The following is a 25,407-nucleotide window of genomic DNA, read 5'->3' as shown; positions in this document are numbered from 1 at the left end:
TTAAGGTTCATTAAGTTATTTTTTTATCATATTTTACGTGAAACGAATCTAAACAGTAAACATTGTCAACAGGTCGGTAATTTTCAGCAACTATTTCTTAGAATTTTTGTCCATTCCAGAAAAAAAACGTGCATATTGTGGTTCCAGAGGCTAAATAGTATACATAAAATGCATTTCTTACTACTTGTGTTTATTGTTTTTGAAATAAAATCATAATTACCCCCCTTCCTCCCGTTTTCCCATTTGTTCCCCTGGTTTTCACTCTATCCCACATTGTGTGTTCTTTTAAAGATGTAAAAAATGCAGTTTTACGTCTTTCTGAATATCTTATTAAAATCTAATATTTGTATGTGAAAGGTTATCTTAAAAATAAATCTTACAAAAAACATTGAAAATAAGTATGAATTTAATCAATTTTAACCGTCTGGTTCCGTAACTGAAAGGATGCATCTGAGGCTAGTAATCAAGCGATCCGGGTTCGCATCCCACAAGGGTGAATGTCCGGTTTAAAAAAAAACCCAATACCAATACTAAATAACTTGACTTGACTTAATTATAATTTCAAATTGAAAATACTTTTTCTTGTGACAAAGTTAATTGTCTGTCTTTTATCTATAGTCGTTTATAGAACAATAGAGACATACATTTTAAGATGATCTATTACAAATCGGTAACTAAGGGATGGTGAAGCTGCAAGACTTTTGTTTTTCTGTCGTTTAAATGGTTGTGGGAATTCAAGTGTGGATGCACTTCGGTTGTACAGTTTAGCTACGTTTTTTCCCAGAAAGCTCGAAAATATCAATTTTGACCCAAATCACCCACAAAGCATGTTTGGCTATAAAAACTGCTGTTTCTCGCATAAATAGACCATGCAGGGTTCTTTTTCGTTGATATGTTATTCCTAACATTGTATTTGAATGCTCTGTTGGTACTATTTGAATAAATAAACTTCCAAAAAGGACATTTGGTATCGAAATTTTACAATTTTCCGAGTTTTTTGGACATTGAACTGATTATCACGTGATCAAAGATAATATTTTGTTTTACAAACCTGTCATTAATATTACTGAAAAACTATTTTCTATAAAAAGTCTTTTAGGTCATTTTTTAGTAGCAATAAACAAAAGAACTATGTCAATTGGACATGCTTTGATACTATATATAATATTGGAATTCCAATGGGGACTAACTGTGCACCACTTATTGCGGGACTGTTTTTGTATTGTTATGAGTTACAATTTATGACTAAAATTAACAAAGACCCGTCGAACAAAAATTTAACAATACTTTTAGATATTTAGATGATACATTGGCTCTCAATAATGACGACTTCAGTATGTATACTAAAGAAATTTATCCTGTTGAAGTTACTTTGAATAAAGCTAATACTAACAATGACCACTGCCCTATCCTCGATCTTGATATCTATATCTTTAACGGGAAGCTTATACACAAATTTATGATAAAAGAGATGATTTTTCATGTCCTATCGTTAATTATGCATTTTTAGATGGTGACGTTCCCTTGTCACCATTTTATGGTGTTTATATATCTCAACTTGTACGATTCGCTCGTGTATGTAACAACGTATTAGATTTTAGCGAGATAAATTTATGTATTACTGAAAAATTATTAAACCAGGGTTTTCGATATCACAAACTGGTTAAAACATTTACTAAATTTTATCACCGGTATAAGGAAATAATTCGTAATTTATAACTCAACATGCAGACATCTTATACGTTCAGGTATTTCACCTCCAATTTGTTATGGTAATATTCTTTACAAAGCACAAAAATGTCATTATTCACCCCAAAAGCTTACAAAACCTGTAAACAGACTTATTAAGAAGGGATACAGTTACGATACTGTTGTCAGGTCATTAAAGATTGCATATTTTGGCTTTAATATTGATTCATTCATAGGGTCTTTGCAACTAAACACATTTATTTAAAAAAAACAACAGTTATTAGCATGACACGGGTTATGTTCTTCTCATATATTTTATGATAGTATGATACTAAACCCCTAACGGGAGGGATTGTGCCTGATATTCATATGATGAAGACATAATCTTTCAATCAGTTTAATTGAGGTCTGAGCTGGCATGTCAGTTAACTGCTAGTAGTCTGTTGTTATTTATGTATTATTGTCATTTTATTTATTTTCTTTTGTTACATCTTTTGACATCGGACTCGGACTTCTCTTGAACTGAATTTTAATGTGCGTATTGTTATGCGTTTACTTTTCTACATTGGCTAGAGGTATAGGGGGAGGGTTGAGATCTCATAAACATGTTTAACCCCGCCGCAATTTTGCGCCTGTCCCAAGTCAGGAGCCTCTGGCCTTTGTTAGTCTTTGTTAGTATGATTTTTAATTTTAGTTTCTTGTGTATAATTCGGAGTTTAGTATGACGTCCATTATCACTGTACTAGTGTGCATATTTTTAGGGGCCAACTGAAGGACACCTACGGGTGCGGGAATTCTCGCTACATTGAAGACCCATTGGTGGCCTTCGGCTGTTGTCTGCTCTATGGTCGGGTTTTTGTCGCTTTGACACATTCCCCATTTCCTTTCTCAATTTTATTAGTTGATAAGTCTACTAACAGTAATAAGAAAGTTATGATTGATTGCAATTTTATCGTTCATCTGCGGCAAAAATAGTGCATTTTTGGCCGAATGGTAACGAGTTAAGAATATCTAATGCATATCATTTTTGTGGAAGCATTGTTTAAATCCCTTTCTTTGACGCTGTACAACTCGTGTTTATGCAGTCAAATAATAAAATGGATGACATACAATCGTTATGAGGAAGATTATAGTCAAATAGATTAAAAAAAAACAATTGTCTTAATCTGAAGTAATTTATCTAAATGAGTACTTTTAATAAAAGTATGATCTGAACTTAGCTCACACTTTTAGAAAATATGGTACTTTAACAGATTTTTACATAGTTATTCGTAGATTATCGGATTTATCCAATCTCGATAGTTAAATTATAAATTTTAAAGTCCTCGCCGAGGCTCGGACTTTAAAATTGATAATTTAGCTATCTCGATTGGATAAATCCGATAATCCACTCGTATCAATGTAGGAATCTATATGTCTTAAACAATGGTATCTATAATTATGCCAATTCACAATGAGATTATAACACAATAATTGATTATTTGTAAACAATTTGTATAACGTTGTATAATTCAAACGTCGGTCGAACGAAGGTAAAGCATGCAAATTTCTTTCATTTGCAATAAAAACACACCAGTCAGAAAGTCACCATGACGGTTAACATCATATCTTTCTACAACGTAACATTTCAAATTTAATATATATCAATAAAACAAATTTATCACTTCAAAATGATTCATTTATAACGCTTTGTGCCGCATTTTACCATATTCATTTGGTGATTATTCTGCGAGAGTGTTTTATTACGTCTTTTCGTGATTTTGGTTATTTATGCATAGTTTGCTTTCCAATGTTTGGATTTGATCGTTCCAAAATCCAGCACCCAATCAAACTACAAAGTGTTACTTTAAATTTATTTGACCGTCGAAATCAAATACAAAATTATAAACTAGTTATATGCAATATGCTCTCTTTTCACAGATCGAATATTTTATCTAAAAAAAAAAAAACTATGCGCAGCGCTTTTCAAATTGCAAACTAATATCCTAGAACACGAAAAGGTAATGGGAAATATGTGCCTTATAAAGAAAGGCAATCACATTTAACTAGTTGATTGATACAGTCTGCTGATCAGGAGCCAGTCAATTATATCAATTGAAGTCTTATTCAAATCACATTAATGCAAAACAATATATATAAAATATATATATACATTTTGTATTGAGTATGTCAGGTATGTGATTGATCTGAAATAACCTTTTTTTCTAAATTTGTCAGAATTTTGTCTTGACATTCTGAAAAGTATTATCAATGTCTCATTTTTCTCTCATTTTTTTTAACATTCTAAACTTTCAAAACAAATTCTTAACCTTTTAAATTTCAAAACATATTTTTAACATTCTACATTTTTAAAACAATTTCTAAACACTTCAATTCTTATAAAACATTTTAAATATTCTTAATTTTTCTTACCAAATTCTTGATATTCTGAATTTGTCTAATCATATTCTTAATACTTTATATATGTCTTAAGCAATGCAATAAGTTTCACAAATGAATAATGTTGAGTTTTAAAGATCATCCATCTTTTGGAGGTTTGAGAAGTAGGCATAGATTTTTATCTTGGGACGTACAACAATTTTTGGCATAAAAAGCAGTAATTTGGCGAGTAACTGTCTTCGCCATGAACGTCAATCATATAAATGTTTGAAGACAAGGATGTAACCCTTCCTTAACACCTGAAAACATCCCCGGTTTTTTTTGGCGTTTGTGTTGCTAATACTTTAGTTTCCTATATTTTGTATTATATATTGTTGTTTGTCTTTTGTTTGTTTTTCTGTTGTTGCCATGGCGTTGCCAGTTTGTTTAATACATTGGAGTTTAAATGTTGTATCTTTCGCATCTCTTTTAAAGACAACAATGTATATAATGTACACATTCCTAAATTCTCAAGAAGTTTTATGATTATGATACGGCAGTATTGTTCAATATTTAATACACTTATTTTAATGACCCTTTCCAAAAAACAAAAACAAATAACTAAGAACTTTGTTCATTCACAAAATTCACTTTACTTTTCTTTTTCTTTTGATTTTTTAAGTCAATGATTAAACACCAACAGGGAAGACGCACAAAAAGAAAAAGAGAAATATGTGTCTCATAAAATATAGTTTTTTTTAATTAAATTATTATTTGGTCACAGTACCCCAAGGTTAAAGGCCTTTAGTTAACTGGTTAATAAGTAGAAATTAAAATCAAGAGGAACACCAAATAAAAATGGAAGTTCCCAATAAAGAAAAGAGGTTTCAATAATTATTTGTGTTCTACTAAGACTGTAGTCCTGATCCTTGTAACAACCATGGGAGATGTAGTAATAGTGCCGCAGGGTATACATGTACATGTAATGTTGGATACAATGGAAGGACATGCGGTCGAGGTAAATAACATTACAGAAAATAATATTTTCCTCTGTAAATTTTTAAACAATTTATAGGTAATTCCTATCAACATCAAAAAAGAGAAACATGGAAGATACAGGTGAAAACTCAACACCGGATGATGAAGAAAAAAAAAATACACAACTTTCGCTTAATATTTTAAATCTATAAGTCTTAACGCATAGACAACGTTGTACCAAAATATATCAGAACATAGATTAAAATTAAAATAATAAGATTTTGAGCATCAATAATGTGTTTTTTTACTGTGTCTTTTTCCATGTACAAGAAATAATATGTAAATAGTGATATATTGTCCCTCATTGATTAACCCTTTGTTTATTTAATCAGATAATAAAAAAAGATGTTTACAAATGAAAATATATATATTTATTAAACTAACAGTCTTCTCAATATCTATTACAGTGGTTGATCGTGAGTATTTTTTTCTTTCAAAAACCTACATGTATTTCATTGATATAACGTATACTATATGCAATGAGGTGCCATTTGAATACTAAAATCATATACAGTCTTTTTGTATTTTGTACGTCTGTCATCTTAATAGTATAAGATTTAAAAGTATTTTAAATGCACAACGTAAATAATGATTTCCAAAATCAACTTTACAGTTTTTGTGACCAAAATCAAATATTAGATTGATTAAAATGTCCAACAGCATTATTCCGAATAGACCATTCAGCTACCGAACAAGACGCAGAGAGGCAATGAAAAACCTGTGATTTTTGGAGAAAGACAAACATTTCAGATAATGGTGAACTAGGATCTATTTGTATATGAGTTGTCAGTTTCCTTCAATTACAAGTGTGTTAGCAAATTTATCTTAGGCATGATCATGACAGATTAATGATTCGCGGCAGGTAACTTTTGGTTGCACAAATATTTTACATTATAACCTAAAACAATAAAAGGATCTGACAAAAACAGAAATCTAAATATTAGTGAAACATAAAGTAAATGTAAAAGGAAAGACACACTATTTTCTTCATTTTTCCCTGTTTTGTCAAGACTGTAGTCCTGACCCCTGTAGCGGCCATGGGACATGCGGTAATAGTGCTTCAGGCTATACATGTACATGTCATGTTGGATACAGTGGAACAAAGTGTGACAAAGGTAAATATAATCACGGAAAAGAATGAATGAAATACTAATATAAATAAGAAGATGTGAATTGAGTGCCAATGAAACAACTATTCATCCTAGTCACAATGCGTCAAAAGTAAACATATATAGGTCAAAGGACGGACTTCAACGCGGAGTCGTGCCTCAAACCTAACAGCAAGATATAATGAGCCCCCAAAATGACTAGACAGTGTAAAACAATTCAAACAGGAAAACCAACGGTAATATCCACCTAAAAAACTAGAACGAGAAAACTAGTGAACCACATTAACAATCTACAACCACTGAAGAACAAGCTTTTTTCTAACCCAATTTTTTTCAATATAACGGAACAACTAGAAAAAGTTGTCATATAAGTAGAATGTTTACCTAGCTAAAAAAACAGTTGTATGACAGCTGTTTGTCACTTGTCCCTTCGATTGATAATGTTTAATTATGTCAGTTTTTATGGACTTGCCACTTTTTTTAATTAACCATGGAGTTTTGTATTTTTTGTTAAAATTTTTCCCCAACAATAAATTACCTTAGCTGTATTTGGCAAATTTCGGGGTTTCGATGCTTATCACCTTCATAATTTAATTGACCTTTTCTAATTGTTTTATTCGAGCGTTACTGATGAGTCTTGAAATACTGATATCTTAAATAACTTTACAGAACAAAACCTTTTGAAATTTGGTTCCTCAATGTTCTCCAACTATGTACTTGATTTAGGTGTCACTTATATCTGCTTACCCTTCCGGAGCACCTGAGATCACCCCTAGTTTTTGGAGGGGTTCGTGTTGCTTATTCTTTAGTTTTCTATGTTGTGTCGTGTGCACTATTGTTTGTCTGTTTGTCTTTTTTATTTTTAGCCATGGCGTTCTCATTTTTTTTTCTCGATTTATGAGTTAAACTGTCCCTCTGGTATCTTTCGTCCCTCTTTTATAATTGTTTTGTAGACGACAAAAGGCGTTCAGCGTGAAGACACAAGACACTATCCTAATCTTGTTTAACGACATAATGACATACCATTATATCTTTTAAATCAGCTATAATGGGCTTGCACGAACCACCAGATCAGCACAAACCCACAATTCAACCAGAAAAATAAGAACAATGAAGGAGAAAAAAACCAAATATATTTTACTGTTTTTAAAACTTCTGTTATTACATGAAGAAAATTCCCACTAAGGTGTTTATAGCTTACTGTTCTATATTATGAGAGCAAAAGAGAAAACAAGCGTTAAAATTTTGACTCCACTATCAAACTGGTTCTTTGATTTGAAAATGATAATAAAAAAATTGATCACATCATTTGTAACCAAAGTCTAAAATTATTTCAATACTACCATATCTACTAGAACGTTTGTCATATCTTCAGATTGATAAAAGAAAACCCGGTTGTTACAAAATTTTAACTGGTGTCTAAGAAATAACGTTTTACGCATACCACCCAATATACATTAATTCAATTTACATGATTTGCAATTACAATTGTCTCTACAGAAAACAAATGCCAACAATAACAACTTTTAGCTTTAAATTTATTTTATGAATTTATTTCAATCGTTCATTACATGTATCAATTTCTTTGTCTGTTGAATCCTTTCAGGTTTCTTTTTTTTATTTGAAAGGGAATTAACCATTTATGCCAACAATAACAACTTTTAAGCTTTAATTATGTTTTATGAACTTACTTCAACCTTTCATCATCAATTTCTTCTTCGCTGAGTCCTTTCAGAATTTTTCTCAACGCCGTGTTGTTTTTATAAAGGGTTGTGGCATCTTTTAATTTTGAAAGGAAAGCAACTCTTTCCTAACCCCATATGGTAACTAACCATGTATGGTAACTAACCCTATATTTTTTAGGACACCCTATATCAAATATGCAGTCACCACGTGTAGTCCTTTAACCAATTAAATATCTTTAAATCTATAGGACGTAAGATAACAATATTATATGTCTATTTGTTGATAATATAATGTGATTGGTTTCTTTTATCTAATTTTCGAAATCGTTTAGTTCGAAATACATTGTATATAACTTATTTTATGTAAAACATATGTTCACTGCCTTTATTTGAAGTTGTTTCTGCTAGTTTGAATACGGCCGCTACGGTCATAAACATACGTGTATTGCAACATTACCGTTATTATCCTAAACAGTTCATCATTTCTTTTTAATGTATCACCAATATTATTTAATACTTAAATTTTGGATGTGACACGTCTTCTGTTTGGCTGACGTTGTTTACTTTAACAGCCAATAGGCATAATTTAGTCATGTGACCGTGACGTCATCAACGATTTTTCATGGTTTACTCTGGTTTAAAATGGAATTAGAATTAAGTTATAAGAAATAATGTAATATTTTATCTGTCTGTTCCAAATAACATAACAAATGTGGTACTCTTAAAAATAACCCATTACGTTGTTATTCAGTGTGCACCATGCACATTTTTGATGTTATTTCTTCATACAGTCTTTCCATAAACAAATATTTGGTCTCTTGAAACGAACATTGTTATTCCTATTTATTTTTTTTTCCTTTTTACTTTTCAGTCATAAATTGTAAGTACCAATACAGTATTGCATATATTTTCGTTTTCGTTTGAACTGAAACATTTCGCATTTAGAGAGAATCAGGTTTCCTTATAAATGTTGTTTTTAAACATATAACATATAGACTAAAATATATATATACTAGTATACTGATATTTTGCATTGAATTAGATAGACCCTATGCATGGTCGCAATTGTTATGGTTTAAATATATGGTACTTTGAGTTTGGTCTTGTTATATCATTTTATACATACTTATCCGGTCGTTTGAGCTCTATGTAAAGGAGAAAAACATGTTCCAAATCTTCAATATTATTTAAATCTTTAAATTTTAAAATATTCTAACTCGATTCTATGAGGTCACACACATTTCACTGTGACATTTGACACTCTTTTCTGCATTGATCACCAACTAATGATGACGTCCGTAAATGTACAACTTTTTCGTGGTAACTTCAAGTTCAATATCTGGAATCCCTGGTTCATATGCCTTTGTTTAAATCAGCCACCTTCTGCCAACAAACTAATTCTTGAAAATGATATAAACTTAGAGATACATATGACATTTGCAAACCCAGCTGACTGCATGAATAAAAAACCCAATGAAAAATATAAAAGGATGTCGTTTGACGAAAAGATATTGGCGCTTTATCATATGTAACTGAAGGTCACCATGTGAAGTAGTTTAGGCTGTATCTGTGGTGTCATTCACTTCAATTTTAATCAGATGCAATTACAAAACATTGGATTTACATTGATAGCTATTTGAAACCCAGCAGCCAATGTAATATACTGATTTCATTTGCATGTCAATAAGACATACACAGCCATACGTATACGCTGTGTCACAGAGTATATGCGCGTTGAAGCAACGTTGTAGTGTGTTAAAAGATACATCATAGACAAAAAGACAAAATAAATGATTCAAAGCAAATCAGTCATTGCAGTTAATTTTAAACACAAATACTAGATGACAAAAAAACCCTAACCTTTTAAGGTACTTGCCTTTTCCCAAGATTTATAATATTTCTAAATTGATGTCACCAATGAAAATGCAAACATGCTACCTTTATTCGAAGTGATTAGCATTTATAATTAAAAGGAATTGCTATATTGTTCTGTGATATGACATACAAGGCAATGTTGATAAATGTACGGAACTGATATGCAACATTAAAATTTTCAGATTGTCTATCAAATCGGTGCAGTGGACACGGAAGGTGTCATAATAGAATAAACGGATATAGCTGCAGTTGTAATACTGGTTATGAAGGAACTCACTGCGAACGTGGTATGCAAATTATTGTTTTTGTTATTTTTGAAGAAATAACGGATTTATAAATGGTATTATTGAAACTGATAGTTTGTCCTATTATCAAACGAAGAGAAAAGAGAAAGAACATGTATTTTCCTGGATCACATAAGTCTCATATAACATTTTTTAGGTCATAAGAAATCTCAATCCTATCTTTAGTTTTTTGTAAATTTTCAAAAACGTGTATATAATAATGATTTCCACAACCCAATATAATAGACAAACAGTTGTTTTTGCCGTTAATTGTTTCCGTTGATTTTGAAATTCTACTATTTACCTTTGCTACTGTTTATTGTTTATTTTATGAATTCATTGGAAGATTAAAAAAAAATCTGTACTTTTAATTCTACTTCAGTAACTGATCGTAAGTATTATAAACGTTAGTGCCAGCTTTTTGGAACAACATGGTCTATTAATAGTCTTATTTTTTGGTACTTGTATTCACATGTTAATTTTTTTATTCTATTTTTTATTGTGTTTTTTTTTCTTCCAAAAATCTTACGTTATCTTTCTTTCAAAGACAGTATCATAAAAATTAAACGCCTTTTTGAAGGAATTTATTCGTGTATAAACTCGACCAATTCACTCACAAACAAATAAAATTACGAAGGACTATTATGATATGTTTGTAAGTGACTTGGGTCAGACACCAACAAATTCCTTTCAAAGGGTGTTTAATCCTTTTAATTCTTTAAACTTGGTGATAAGGATTTTTTTATCGCAAGGAAATTGTAAATATGTGTTATAAAATTGGTCTGGCGCATGAATATATTTGTTTGTTAACGCAAAAATATGTAGTCCAAGAAATTTGCTATATAATTAAAAAGTAAACTAATAAAATATCTTTTTATCATGTTTATCATTCAAATGAATGTTTGGTGTTTATCAATAAATTTAACGATTAAAACAAAGTGAAAATGAATAATTTCAACGTCAAACCGGATTCATTTATTATCGCCGCCATCTTGTTTACATTGATTACAAAAAATAGTTCGGTCAACGTTGTCTATTGAAAAAAAAAACCCGTCAAGGTCCACTAACGGAAGTCCTCTCGACCAATCATATACTTGAATTCCCTAATACACTAATCAAATAAGACTTATTACCAAAGAGAGACAAATAATACCAAAGTGATACTGAAACTCATGAGTCAATGAAAACTGACAACGCAATGGCGAAAAACGTAAAACGACCAATAGACAACGACAGCATAGAAAACTTAAAATAGTTGAGGGAGTTGGAACATTTTTGAAATACGTTATAAATGTCACAACACAAGATTTAGTGATGAAATGTTATGAAACATGTTAGTACCGACGCATTTACTACAAATTTAAAGTATATGATACCATCTAGGACTAGCTGTCAACTGACAGCGGTATTGATATGATGCTAGAAAAAACAAATCAGATCGGAACTGTACTTTAATATTTTTGTTTGTAAATGTATTTTTCAAATCAGTGTTTGTTGTGCTGTTTCCAGTATAACATGTATATTAAGGGAGTAGACCTAGGTTAAGGGAAATTCATTAGTACGTTTGTGTCAGAATTTTCATAAATGTTTTCTAAGCTTCTATGATACATAGATAATTTCCAATCTGTTTCAGGTAAATACTTAAAATACATTGCCCAAACTTGACTTTTACAAATGCATAACTGATTTAATGAGTAATCTCCCTGGACCAAGGTCTACCCCCTGAAGAACATTATTTTTACATTAAATGCTACCAAAGTATAATACTTATTCAATGTTTAATTTATGTATACCATTTTCGAGTATATTGTAATCACTAATCATATGGAACAAAAACAAAAAAGAAAAAAAGTTTGGAGTATATTTGAACGTATTGAAATTGGAATAAACACATGATCGTCATACTTGAGAAATTCGATGTGTTTTTGAAAATAAATTTAACATATAACACGATACAAGTGATGATACATTAAGGAGATGTTGCATGATTGCAAGACACCAGAGGTTAAATGACGATTATGTCAGTACTATAAGACACTGCAGGAACTTCAACAGTTAATTTACCCAGAAATTTTGGAAAGCTTTAACATGTTTAAAGGAAACTTCAAACGATAAAAGCAATATGTATCATAAATCAAGCTAATAAATTAAAAACAAATATAACAGTAGTAATCCATTCGTTTGATGTGTTTGAGCTTTTGATTTTGCCATTTGATTAGGAACTTTTCGTTTTGAATTTTCATCAGAGCTCGTTTTTTTTTGTTATTTTGCTATTAACCATAAAAAACATTGACTTACAGGCAGGTACAGAAAACTTCGATGGAGTAAAGCATGTTTAGTAAAATTTAATTAAGGTGTTACTTAACACATTGACGAAAATTAATTTGGCTCCTTTAATTTTCATAAAATTTTGACAAAATATTTACTTTGACACTTTGTCAAAAACATAAAAATAAAAAAAATAAAAACTTGAACCACTCACTTTATCGGAAAAATTTAATTGGATACATAGCAGTTTGACAAACACTAATTTTGATAATTGGGAAGCCTAATTTATCATTAACAATAGAACGTAGTTAAAACGTTCGGCTGATTTTTTCAGAGTTATCTCCCTGTAGTGTAATTTACCACTTTATCACTTCGAACGCACGAAATTATAAAAAGTTGTATTTTCATTCGTATGCGCTTACCTCTTATATTTGTGTAGATTGCTTACCAGACCCTTGCCACGGACATGGGAGTTGTTTTAACAGTATAACTGGTTACCTATGTAGTTGTCATGCTGGTTATACAGGAACGAGTTGTAATAATCGTAAGAAACGTATTTTTCATGCATTTAGTTATAGTTAAATATATAGGAAAGATACAGCAATATATAAAGTTTTGTCAAATGTGTCGTATAAAAAATAATTATCAAAATGTAAATTTCTATTGATCATACATCCAAATTATTTCAATACATATTTTAACTACTGGTACGTAAAAATGTATCTAGTGTAGTTTCAAATAACGCAATGACTAAAGTTTGAATATTTCTATTAGCAATAACGCAATGGTATTTCGATCAATGACGACTCAAATGTTCAAAGTTCATTTATTTAAAAAATACAAACATATTATACTCTTTCAGGTGCACATCGTAAGTTCGATTGAAGAAGATTTCTAATATTGTAGTACGATAAGTAACGCATGCTTTAATTATTAGATGTATGATTACAGTTTATAAGAGCCTTTGTCATGGTATAAATATCGGTTTATACATCATAATTCAGACACATTTTTCCGAACAACTAATTTTTGCTGAGAGTTGCCGTATTGTGGGTTATTTTCGTGGGTGTAAAATTTCGCGATTTTCATTGAATAAGGTATACGACATATTTTTTTGGGAAATATTTTGGCGGATTCAAATCTTTAATAAATTCCTTTACATGTAGTCTTTTAAATTGGCGTAGTTATTTTGGCCATGTTCTATCCACGAAAATAAGCGAAAATTTACACCCTGCGAAAATAACCCACTACACGGTATTTGTCTATGCCTTACAAAATCAAACAACTGGAACAGGATGATACACTTTCAATACTGATTGCATTTTAAATGTATTTCAATCGCAGAGAAAAACAAAAACCGGATTTGTCAATTTTTAATTCTATTAATCCCTGCTTCTCTTTTGGGTTGGATACATTTAAATTTAAAGTCTTCATATCTGCAAAAGTTAAACATGACATTGAAAATAAGTACTAACATTTTAAAATTTGACATGACTTAACAGTTCATTTAACATGTTTAAGCTTCAGTCCTTCAACAAAATGTATAAAAATCCGCAACGCCAAAATTGTATTTTGTAGTGCAATGTTCATCAAAATACGTACCTTACAATATATATTTCAGATTGTTCACCTGATCCTTGCAATGGTCACGGTATTTGCCATTATACCCAGATAGGATTTACATGTACATGCAACAAAGGATACACAGGTCCAACATGTGCTTCAGGTAAGCATGGAAACAAACTAAATTAATAATCCTTTTTCGAAATCCTTTTTTGTTTTGTTTTGTTATTACATGTCTTATTTATATAGAGTGTTTGTGGTGTTGTAAATTACATATTCTATAAAAAAAAATCAACTGTATTTGGTATATAAAATGATTACAATGTATACATGTTGTCTGACAGGGTTTATCTGACCTTGTCCTCATTTTCATGGTCAAATTATTTTCATAGTTATGCTTGTTTTTCAGAAATTGCATGTTTCTCAATAGTGATATTTAACATGAGCAATCATAATTAGTTTGTTTGTATGATATGATTGCAGATTATACATGCTTTTGCCCATTGACCTGACTTGACCTGGACCATATTTCCATCGACCATTGGTCATGTTACGTTTATGCTTTACATGTAGTACACTATTTATATTACGGGATATCAATATACTTGTTATCAAAGGTACCAGGCTTGTAATTTAATACGCAAAAAAATGCGCGTTTCGTCTAAATAACACTAATCAGTGACACTTAGATCTAAATAGTAATAAAGCCAAACAAGTATAAAGTTGAAGAGCACTGATGACCCAAAAATCCAAAACATTATGCCGAATACGGCTAAGGTAATCTATGCCTGGGATAAGATACATTAAGTTTGTTAACGATAATTTAAGCAGGCGAAAATCTTGTTATCTTATTTTATAATTTTACCTCTTTTTTTTTTTAGACTTAATCATATAAGTAATTCATTTTTTTCATTTCAGTTATTGATTGTAAGTATGGAAATCATCTATGACAATAATACGATGTGGTATAATTCCTTATGAGACAACGTTTCACCAGAGAAACAATAAAATAGGAATATCATACAATTATCACCACATGGCCTTCGACAATGAGCAAAACATCTACCGTAGAGTCAGCTATAAAAGGCCCTGCCAAGAAATTATATTAAAAAGGGTGATATGTAGTTATTACAAAATTGAAGATAGAAATATAAATATAATTCGCAGTAAGGAACGCGGTAAATTCACTACCCGTAATGATGAATTATAATTTGTTTTTTAATATTATATAACTGTGTATCATTTTGTAATGGAATTTTAAAAGCTTAATCTATAGATCTCAGTTTATAGGATTAAGTTGATTTCAAGCATCTAATTTATATAAGAAACACTCAAATGTAGGTTGAGTTCAAATATCATATTATGGTACAACAATTAACTCCAGTTGTCCTTTTGTATGCCTGATGATAGCAACTGTACATAATAATCCACCATTTTCTACATAGGAAAATGCTTGTACCAAGTCAGGAATATGACAGTTGTTATCCATTCGTTTGATGCGTTTGAACTCTTGATTTTGCCATTTGATTTCGGACTTTCCTTTTTGAATTTTCCTCGGAGTTCATTATTTTTGTGTTTTTACTTTTTTCATAGCTTAAAAAATTTCTATCTCGATGTAGTTGCTATCTCAAATTTTTACATTGCATTATTTAAAAAGTTCGTTTACCTTGGCATCAAAGTAAAAAAATAAATAATTGAGTATGATATATTAATTCACAAAGAACAAGTCTAGACAGTAAACTAAACATTATAAAAACAGCTAGATAGAATAAAACATTTGTACATTCCTATTGAATTCAGAGAAAAATATTATTTTAATTATCAAATTTGATTTAGATTGTAGTTCTAATCCATGTCACGGGCATGGTGATTGTTATAATGGAGCAGGAGGACACCTTTGTCAGTGTCATTCAGGATATTCTGGAATTAATTGCCAAACAGGTAACACGAAATATTCACTGTCATTTTTATTATTAGGTTTTGCATTCGACAGGGGATTTTCAATTCAATAGTTAAATAATGAGCTGGCACTGGTAAGTTGTTTATCGCTAGTATGCCCATGACGTCGCTGATGTGTACTTATGCAATGGCATGCATACCCCTAGTTTCTAACAACACTTTTATATCACTAGCGAGTAGCATGATAGGAAGATTTATCACAACAAATGTCAAAGGAAAAAAGCAAAAAATACTTATAATTGTCGGATATCGTTTAAATCATGGAAAAAACCCATATTGCATACAACATGGAATCTGTTGTGAGAAGGAAAAAAAACATATAGGTCAACAGGAATATTTCACTGTATCTTGTTAAATTGTGGTATTTTTTAAATTGTTTGAATTTGATATTAGAATTAATAATGTCTTTATTGTTTATGAAAATATTTGACTGTTTGATTTTTTCACAACAATGACAAGGAATAGAAATGAAAGATGATATTTTATTTATCACAACAAAGTGAAACACGATTCTTTTAAGGAGGTGTTAAAATCCTTATAATCCATATGGTAAATCACGTTTTACATTTCCAATATATTCTTAAGCATTCATGAAAAATGAAAATAATCAAAGTTACACATGTAAAACCTTTTTAATTTTTGAAAATACCCTTTCAGACATTAACAAGCTCTGCCTGTGGACAAATTTTTACTACGATCTTCATTTTTAAATTCTTGTTTTCTATTTAACAGCAGCAACAAAACAGCCTATCGTTGGATCAGGTCGTAAGTATGCGGAAAGTAATTCCTGAAATGTTGAAGCGTTTTTAACGATTGATAATTCCACATATTGACTCAAGGATATGTTTCAATCACTTTAATCAACATGGTTAATCACATATATATAATTTCCCAAGTATTGATTTGCATTCATAAAAACAAAATAATCAGAGTAACACAAAGTCAGGCAAAACCATTCATTTTTTGAAAATACTCTGCATAGACAATACCATGAATGACAAGCCTTGACTGTCTACAGTTGGACATATAACTTTATTAAATACGAAGTTATAATCTACAATACAATACTACATGTTTATCACATTATAATATGTGAACTTTGTGCATATCATCAGCATGTGTCGTCCTGTTTCTATTATAGAAGGATATACCGCTCTATGTATGCTATACTTAGTTTTATTCTAATACTTATAAGGTGAAAATAAACTTATCGCTTATGCTAAAATCTGAAATATACGGGGGCAATACACGAGAATATTATTTTGGTGTTATCTATATAAAATGTAAGACTTGGGTACTACAAATAGACCCTCTAAACAAGGCAAATATTGACTTCAAAGCTGTAAATCGTCCCAAAAAAAGTTTTGTATACATGTCGTTTTTGAGAAGGTGCGTATCGAAAATATGTTAACATACACTAAAAGATGGTAAGTTGAAGTGTAACACATTGAATGGTAAACAACATGAAATTTAAATAATCTGTTTTTTTCTTTCAAATTTTTCACATAGCTCTAATTGTGTTTCCCCTAACAATACATGTTTTTTCCCGATTTGTGCTTATTCACTGCAATTCATGTATTTGTCATAACTGTATGTTGGAGTCTAAACTTGGAACGAAATGATTACAAAGTAGTGTTTGTAATTTCAGCAATTTTACCTTTTGGACCTCAAACAACAACCAAAGGTAAAATATATCATTTTTTGAATATCTATTAATTAAAATGTATTTTATCCTGTATCCTTTATGGGTAAACTCTTAATGCATTGGAGGCCTGTATGTTATATGAATTTCTTGCAATAACAAGTCTATGTTGTTTATACAACATGAGAAATTGGAATGCAAAATTGTGAAAAGGGAGCAATGGCTTGTACTGCTAATTAGGCAAAACACATGAGTAAACCGTCAATTAATCTTTTTATTATTCGAATTGTATAATTTAAAGATGTCCCACGAGTATGTTCAATTTTCATTTTTCAATGACATTATTTTTTTTATTACGCGGTATAGTATCTCGACGTTTTCAGGCGTTGAATTTTCTTGCCGTGTTGAAGGCCCACTAGTGGCATTCGACCGTTACCTGTTCGTCGGTCGGGTTGTTGTCTCCTTGACATATTTTCCATTACTATTCTCAATTTTATAAATTTTTATTTATTTTTGTAAATCTCTCTCCAGATCTCCATTTTAATTCAATATTTTTCGAATCTTCTGTTTTTTGTCAAATTTAATTTGCGTTATCTCGTACATCATGTACATATATCCTCTATCATTAGTTTTTATGTCGTTTTTTAAATTTTTATTTCAACCTATAGACTTGTGGACAGATAAAACACCTTTTAATGTAATGATTGATTGATTGAATGATTCGTGTATAGCGGAACTTTGAGAACTAATGAACAATTTTGTGGCGGTCTAACTCCTAACTTGGCACAGATAAGTGCCCCGTGTTTGTTAAAACATAGATAAACTAAAACTGAACTGTTAAGTGTCAAGTATAAATTGACCTGTACATTTACAAATTGATAAACATATGTAAAACATTACTGAAAATGGTTAAAAATAAATACATATTTTAGATCATGTCTGTGATAAGATGGGACTTCTTATGGATCTAGCTACAGGCAAAAGTGTCACCATGCAAAACGCCAATGCCTGTGGTGGTAAATCGTCTGACGCAGTTATCCTCAAACACTGCCAGTCTCCAATATTTTCAAAATGGAAGAAAGGAATACAGGTTTTTATTTTGAACTCTTTATCGTACATGTAGCTTGTCATTTCGTGATATAAAGTTAATAATAATTTTGTAACTCCTTCCTTATAAAATGGCAACGACTGAAACCATAAATGAATCCTTTTAAACAAAACACATTTTCATTTTGTAATTTGTAATGGGAGGAATATTTAGTATTTGATATTTAACATTTCTCTATATATCTAAACAATCAGCAAACATGTTGTACGTACTGTTGTCTTGTTATCAATGCTACTTTATGAACTGACAACATCATTGCGATGTTACATACAAATTAAACAGTTATTTAGTCTTATAAATAAGTATGGTAAAATTCTTTTAACATGTTGAATAGAATTATCAACTTTACCTTGAAATAATAAATAAAATTTTAAAATTTGGCCTTATAAACATTTTTCGAGCGTTTCTGATGAGTCTTTTGTAGACGAAACGCGCGTCTGGTGTATATATAAAATTTTAATCCTGTTATCTATGAAGAGTTTAATTGTAGACATCCACGAGCGCAATGTAGTAGTATTACGAAACACACAGAAACATATTATCCACGTGTTGAAATTTAAAGGAGTTAAATGATTATCAATTTATGTTCCTCTACAATTTCTGTCTTTATGGAAATCTTTTGAGGAGTAATTTATAGTGAAAAGGCAATTCTAATATCATCTCATATATACACAAAAAATGGATCTTAAATTGTTTTGAAAAGTTATAAATAACATCTAAATATCGACAACAGGGAAACTAGGAATACGCTATTATCTTGATTTAAATCACATTTAAATATGACAAAAAGGTATAAAATGTTGCTCCACATTTGTATACCAACACTGCTAAGTTATAGGCATGTCAGGTAGATTTTCGAAATTTTTCGATTTATCTGTCTCTCTTAGGAATACATAATCACGCTTTTTAAATGACTACATATTGTTTTTTTTTCACATTCTGTCAATTATCTTAAATGAGAATAAATATATGTTTAGTAAAATTAAAGTTTATACAACTTACATTATTTGCAACTGTTTGCAATAGTCCCTCTGGTATCTTTCGTCCCTCTTTTATTAATGACCTTAGTTAATCGTATTAATATTTCAAGCGTTTATGGCATACCCATCAGTTGAATTGTTGTCACAGCTATTACACAATGTTCATAATGTTCGAAAGGAAATATTTTAACCACCATTTCAAACTTCAGATTTTTTTTAAACGTTATCGTTTTATATGTACAATGTAAATTCTAATTTTTTCAATTGATCAATTAAAAGACAGTTTTACAAGTAATGATGACGTCGCAAGATACTGGTTTGTTGATAGCATTATCAAATGCAAGCGACGTATACTGTGTATGTTTTCATAATATTCTTAATTGTTTTCACCTTGATTTTGTATTTCAACTAAAGGTGAACAGACATTGCAGTCAATTGGAACATTATATACCTATAGCTGAATGGACAGGTCATGGATTCAGTGATAGCATTGGTATTTTAGTATCCTGCCAAAATGGTGTAATTGAGGTACGTATTTTTCTACCTACTACTTTAATATTTGTAACTTCATTTCACATAATTGAATATCGTAACAATTAAACTTTTTATACAATTTCGTTTATTATTCAAATATGATGAAAATGTTTAAATAAGGGGACGCAACTTGATTGCAAGTGAGACAGTACTACACTGGAAATATTAAGAACATTTGTGTTTGTTTGCGCCTTCCTTTTTGTCATGATTGTTTTCAGTGTCGAATTTGTTTGATTTTTTCGTTCCTGTTCACAAGCAAAGGACAAAAAATGATTGCAAGACTTTCATGAAATACAAAGCGATTGTCTTGCACCCGTAGGACTTTCTCTATTTTGTTTTACTCCAACACATGATACATATTATATATTTTGTTTGATTTTAAACGCTTTTGGTCTGGAAAACAAGAATAATATCGATATTGTGTGTGCAGATCCTTTGTTCGTTTTTCTCTCTGAGAATGCATATTTTATTTTTATTTTTGAAATTCAATTCCATTCAATGTTGAAAATACATTTATATGTGTATTTACTATATTTTTTTGTTACATATGCATTTACTCTTATATTTGATTTTGTTGTTACATATGCATGCATTTACTATAATATTTGATTTTGTTGTTTCATATACATTAACAATAATATTTGATTTTTGTTTTGACATATGCATTTGTTTTTACTATTGAAGATGATGTATCAGTCCTGTTCTCGTAACTTGATGGTTCACAATGTAACAGCACCCGCATCTGATCTAATATACACTGTTGATTGGATGTAAATAAATGTGATGATTAAAGACTTTAAAGAGAGAATTATGAATTAACATTCACTTTGTCTATTTAAAATTTTAGATTACAAATTTATTATAATACAAGTATGCATCTTCTGGTGGAAGTATGTCACCAATGGTATATAAAAAAGAAGATGTGGTATGATTGCCAATGAGACAACTATCCACAAAAGACCAAAATGACACAGACATTAACTTGTATAGGTCACCGTACGGCCTTCAACAATGAGCAAAGCCAATACCGCATAGTCAGATATAAAAGGCCCGGATAAGACAATATATAACAATTCAAACGAGAAAACTAACGGCCTTATTTTTGTTAGAAAAATGAACGAAAAACAAATATGTAACACATCAACAAACCACAACCACTGAATTACAGGCTCCTGACTTGGGACAGGCACATACATAAATAATGTGGCGGGGTTTAACATGTCAGCGGGATCCCAACCCTCCCCTAACCTAGGACAGTGGTATAACAGTACAACATATTAAGAACGAACTATAAAAATCAGATGCACAAAAATACAAGTGGACGTGGTCCGGTACTTATACATCCCGACACAGAAAGACACAATGAACAGATCTGAGAGTACTCGCAGTTATCTGACAGCTATTTCAAAGCCACTAACAACTAATAAAAAAATCATGCATCTAAGACTAAACTATCAATCCGTACACATCCATCATCCAATGGATTTAGTATAAAGACGTCAAATACAGCCAGAGAAAAACATGACCTTCTGCAATGCCAAGTTACAGGTATCGACAGATTGTAGATACATGAATATGTATATGCATATAACATACTAGTAATATTTAGTTAGCTTTTAATTTACTGATAACAAAATCAATACCAATAAAAACAATATTCAATGATCTTATTACAGTGTTGAATAGGTAACCTTTTAGAATAAGTTAATTTAAAGGAGCGGCAGGCTTACATGGATCATTTCTAAATTTCCGGGCACGGTTAACAACATTTCCGTAAAAATCAGGATGTGCTATCCCGTTTGAAATAAGTTTTCTACAGGTACAACCAAACTTCAAAACCAAATTTTTATATCTATGGAAAAATTTAGTAAAGGTTTTAAGTAATTTATGGTAACGATATCCCTGGTTTAATAATTTACCAGTAATACATAGGTTGCGTTCGTTAAAATCAAAAACGTCACAACAGACACGACGAACAACTTGTGAAATATAAAACACCGTAAGATGGTGCCAAAGGAACATAACCATCTTTATATGGAAAATTAACAATAGAGAACGAAAAATCGTCTCTTTTGTCGTAAATTTTAGTGTGGAGTTTCCCGTTTAAAACCGAAATATCTAAATCCAGTAAAGGACAGTTACTACCGAATAAACTTGATTTATTTAAAGTAAGTTCCTTGGGGTAAATTTCAGCAGTATATTGAGAAAATTCTTGATTATTTAACGAAAAAAATATCATCAAGATAACGGTAAGTGTTGTTGAATTTATTAATTAAATGCAGTTTCGACGGGTCTTTACTGAGTTTAGTCATGAACTGTGATTCGTAACAGTACAAAAACAAGTCTGATATTAAAGGGGCACTAATTCATGGGGATACATACAACCTGTCATTAAACTTTGTTACCGAAACGTACATAAATATTATCAAGGAGAAAATTTACAGTTTCAATCATTTCATCACACCTCCAGTAAGTATATCTAGCATATTCACCTTTCTCATTAGAGAAGAAGGCTTTAAATGGGTTGCAGCAAATATATCTACATTCAGCTTTACCAAACGACCATTTAATTGAATAGGACAACTTTTGTTTAATAAGATAGTGTGGAAGTGTAGTGTAAAGAGTAGAAAAATCAGAACTATTAACAAAATCAAAAGGACCATCAAAAGCATGTAATTTATCTAAAACATCCAAAGAATTTTTTACACTCCAAAAATGGTTTATACCACTGTGTTCATATATTTTATTACAATAGTTGATGATAAGCTCTTTAATAGTAGTTAATGAACTAGTTAAGAGCACTGAAAGATTAGTTGTATGCTCACCAAAACAGTAAGCAACTCTATGTTGACATTAGTTATCAGTGAAATTATGATAATATTATTGTATAATTATTAACTTACTGTTTAATAAAATAAATACATTTGGTTTATTTACTGTTTATTTACTGTCTTCCGATTGGTTAAAATTATTATTTTTATATTTTCAATGTTGTCAATTTTGATGGTGATACGCCCACTCTGACGTTAAGTATTCATACGCCAACATGTGTGTACGTTGTTTTGTTAATACAAATTATATTAAAAGTTCTTTGAGCCTTATTTTTGATAGAAATTTATTTATAATGAATGGCAATAATTTATTTTGATTTTATTGAACCATAAAACTAATTTTTGACTCTTCACATTTTACATAATCCGCTTCGCGGATTATTCAATTTGAAGAGTCAAAAATTAGTTTTATGGTTCAATAAATTCAAAATAGATAATAGCCATTCATTAAATGATGGTTTTGATTTGAAAAGAGCTGCATTACAGATACTTAGTTTCAATGTGTCAAAATTAAGCTGCTTAAATTAAAAAAAAAGTGTTTTCCAAACCAGTAGATAACCACTCTAAATGTTTTCCTTGAAAGGACTACACAATTTGGATCAACTTTGCACTACCTATTAATATTTATTTGTTTTATTAATTCAGTAAGTCACAATTGTAGTCCTCTCATTAATACTAACTTTGCTGTCAATATTTCATCTTGTTTTTATCATATTAATGTGATGCAAAAATTATTGCAACCATAACTACACCATTTCATTAAACTGAAATTGTTTTATTTGAGAGAACAAGGTGTCGCAGCATTTTAGAAATATAGTATTTTAGGGTAACTACATGGTTAAAAGCAGTAAAAAATGATAATGTGGACAATATTAGTATGAGGAAAAAGAGATGTTTTCAAGATTGATTAAATGAGGGAAGTTTTTCTGTGGGAACACCTAATATCCCTGGTGTGTTTTATGGCAGGAAAACGGATATATATGCACTATCTGACTTATATGCGATAAAAAAAAGTGGAGAATGAGCATCCTATTTTACCGACCACATTAAATTGTGATATTCCTCGCCGATGTGTTCAGATTTTAATATGCCATATGGCTCATTCAGATTGTGAAATAAGACTGACAGAATGATTTAGATATAAATGTTAGAAATCATTATTCAGACACAATAAAATATAGCTGTAACTTCAAGAAGAAAAACAGTGTTTGAAAGATACAAGTCACTTTTGTAGTAATTTATTGTATCAACTTAGTTTATGGAAGGGGTGCTATGTTAATTTTTTCTATTTGTAATTACAATTTTACCGCGGAAAAGTGATTATTTTTTTTTAACAATTTCTAATGAATGAACTGTTCAGAATAATCTTTTTTGAATGACAAAACTTTTTTTAACACAGAATCAGGATTTAATTCTTTACTCTCCCGACTCCATTGCGATGTACGTTGCTTGAACGCGAATATTATTCAATATAATATAAGCATATTTTATCAGTTGATCATTTGATAAAGTAAAAGGTACTATGTAAAAAGTTAAAAACGTACACGAAGAGAGCAAACAATGGTAAATCATGTACACGTAAAAAAGAATATCAATACATTTAGTTCACAGTATGATTTTCTATTCAGTGTAAATCAATAAGATTTTAAAAATCTTACATACGAATATGCCTTGTTTTAAAATTGATATAAAAACTAATCTTATATATATGATCCAGACCCTTTATTGTAGTGACAAATAGACAAAACATTACTTTTTTTAAAGTTTAAATGAGCAAGGATGACGATTATTTTTGATAAAATTATCAAAGATGGAAATAAAAAAATATCCCTATTAAGGTAGATGGGGTGTCTAATTAATCCATAGATTTTTTTAATAATTTGCCAAAATGTAGTTTATATCATGCTTTTTTGAAAAAAATAATAAAAAGAATGGGTCACCGGGCTTATTTTCACGCTACACGGTGTTCAAAATTGACAAATTTTGTATAGATTATGCATGGAAAACCCAATTTTCTGCAATAAAACGTAATCTACACCATAGAATTTTGAGATAACATATGAGAAGATGGCTTTAATAGTATGCTTTCAGTTAAGAAAAAGAAACAATGGGGTCACCGGACCCGTTTTCTTGCTACATTATAAAATAGGTAAATTCCTAACACATTCTATAGTAAAAGTACCTTAATCTGAATTATCTGCCCTTGCATTTGAGTTGCCTCCCCTTATGTTGCAAAGTTGGAAAAAAAATGATTAAACAATTTTTTTCTGTTTTTTGTAAAATACAACCATAAATATGATAAAACATGTCATTTTCTATATCGAAGTGGAAGTTCTTACACATGAATTACCTACTACTCTAAAAAATTGCACATTCTATTAAAGAATTAGACCTTGTTTTCTGGTATTTTCAAATCCAAGATGGAGGAAGACACCCTATCTACCTTAAACGAATTAAAGGTTGGAATAAAACAAAGTTTGCATT

General features: G+C 30.3%; 1 protein-coding gene across 1 annotated transcript in view; it reads left to right on the top strand.

Moving 5' to 3' along the window:
• LOC139483345 (neurogenic locus notch homolog protein 1-like) overlaps positions 1-20,917 on the top strand; it is a 32,696-nt gene extending 11,779 nt beyond the window's left edge. Inside the window, exons 8-14 of the mRNA XM_071267368.1 lie at positions 13,928-14,032; positions 15,670-15,810; positions 16,561-16,593; positions 17,477-17,512; positions 18,403-18,560; positions 19,973-20,086; positions 20,777-20,917. Coding sequence (XP_071123469.1) covers positions 13,928-14,032; positions 15,670-15,810; positions 16,561-16,593; positions 17,477-17,512; positions 18,403-18,560; positions 19,973-20,086; positions 20,777-20,866 — 677 coding nt within the window. The 3' untranslated portion in view covers positions 20,867-20,917. The remainder of the gene's footprint in view (positions 1-13,927; positions 14,033-15,669; positions 15,811-16,560; positions 16,594-17,476; positions 17,513-18,402; positions 18,561-19,972; positions 20,087-20,776) is intronic.
• The last annotated feature ends 4,490 nt before the right edge of the window (positions 20,918-25,407 follow it).

The sequence above is a fragment of the Mytilus edulis genome, chromosome 7 (assembly GCF_963676685.1).
Source record: "Mytilus edulis chromosome 7, xbMytEdul2.2, whole genome shotgun sequence".
In the NCBI taxonomy this organism is placed as follows: Eukaryota; Metazoa; Mollusca; class Bivalvia; order Mytilida; family Mytilidae; genus Mytilus; species Mytilus edulis.
Note: the sequence above shows the minus strand (reverse complement) of the source record. Positions and strands in the feature narration are given on the sequence as shown.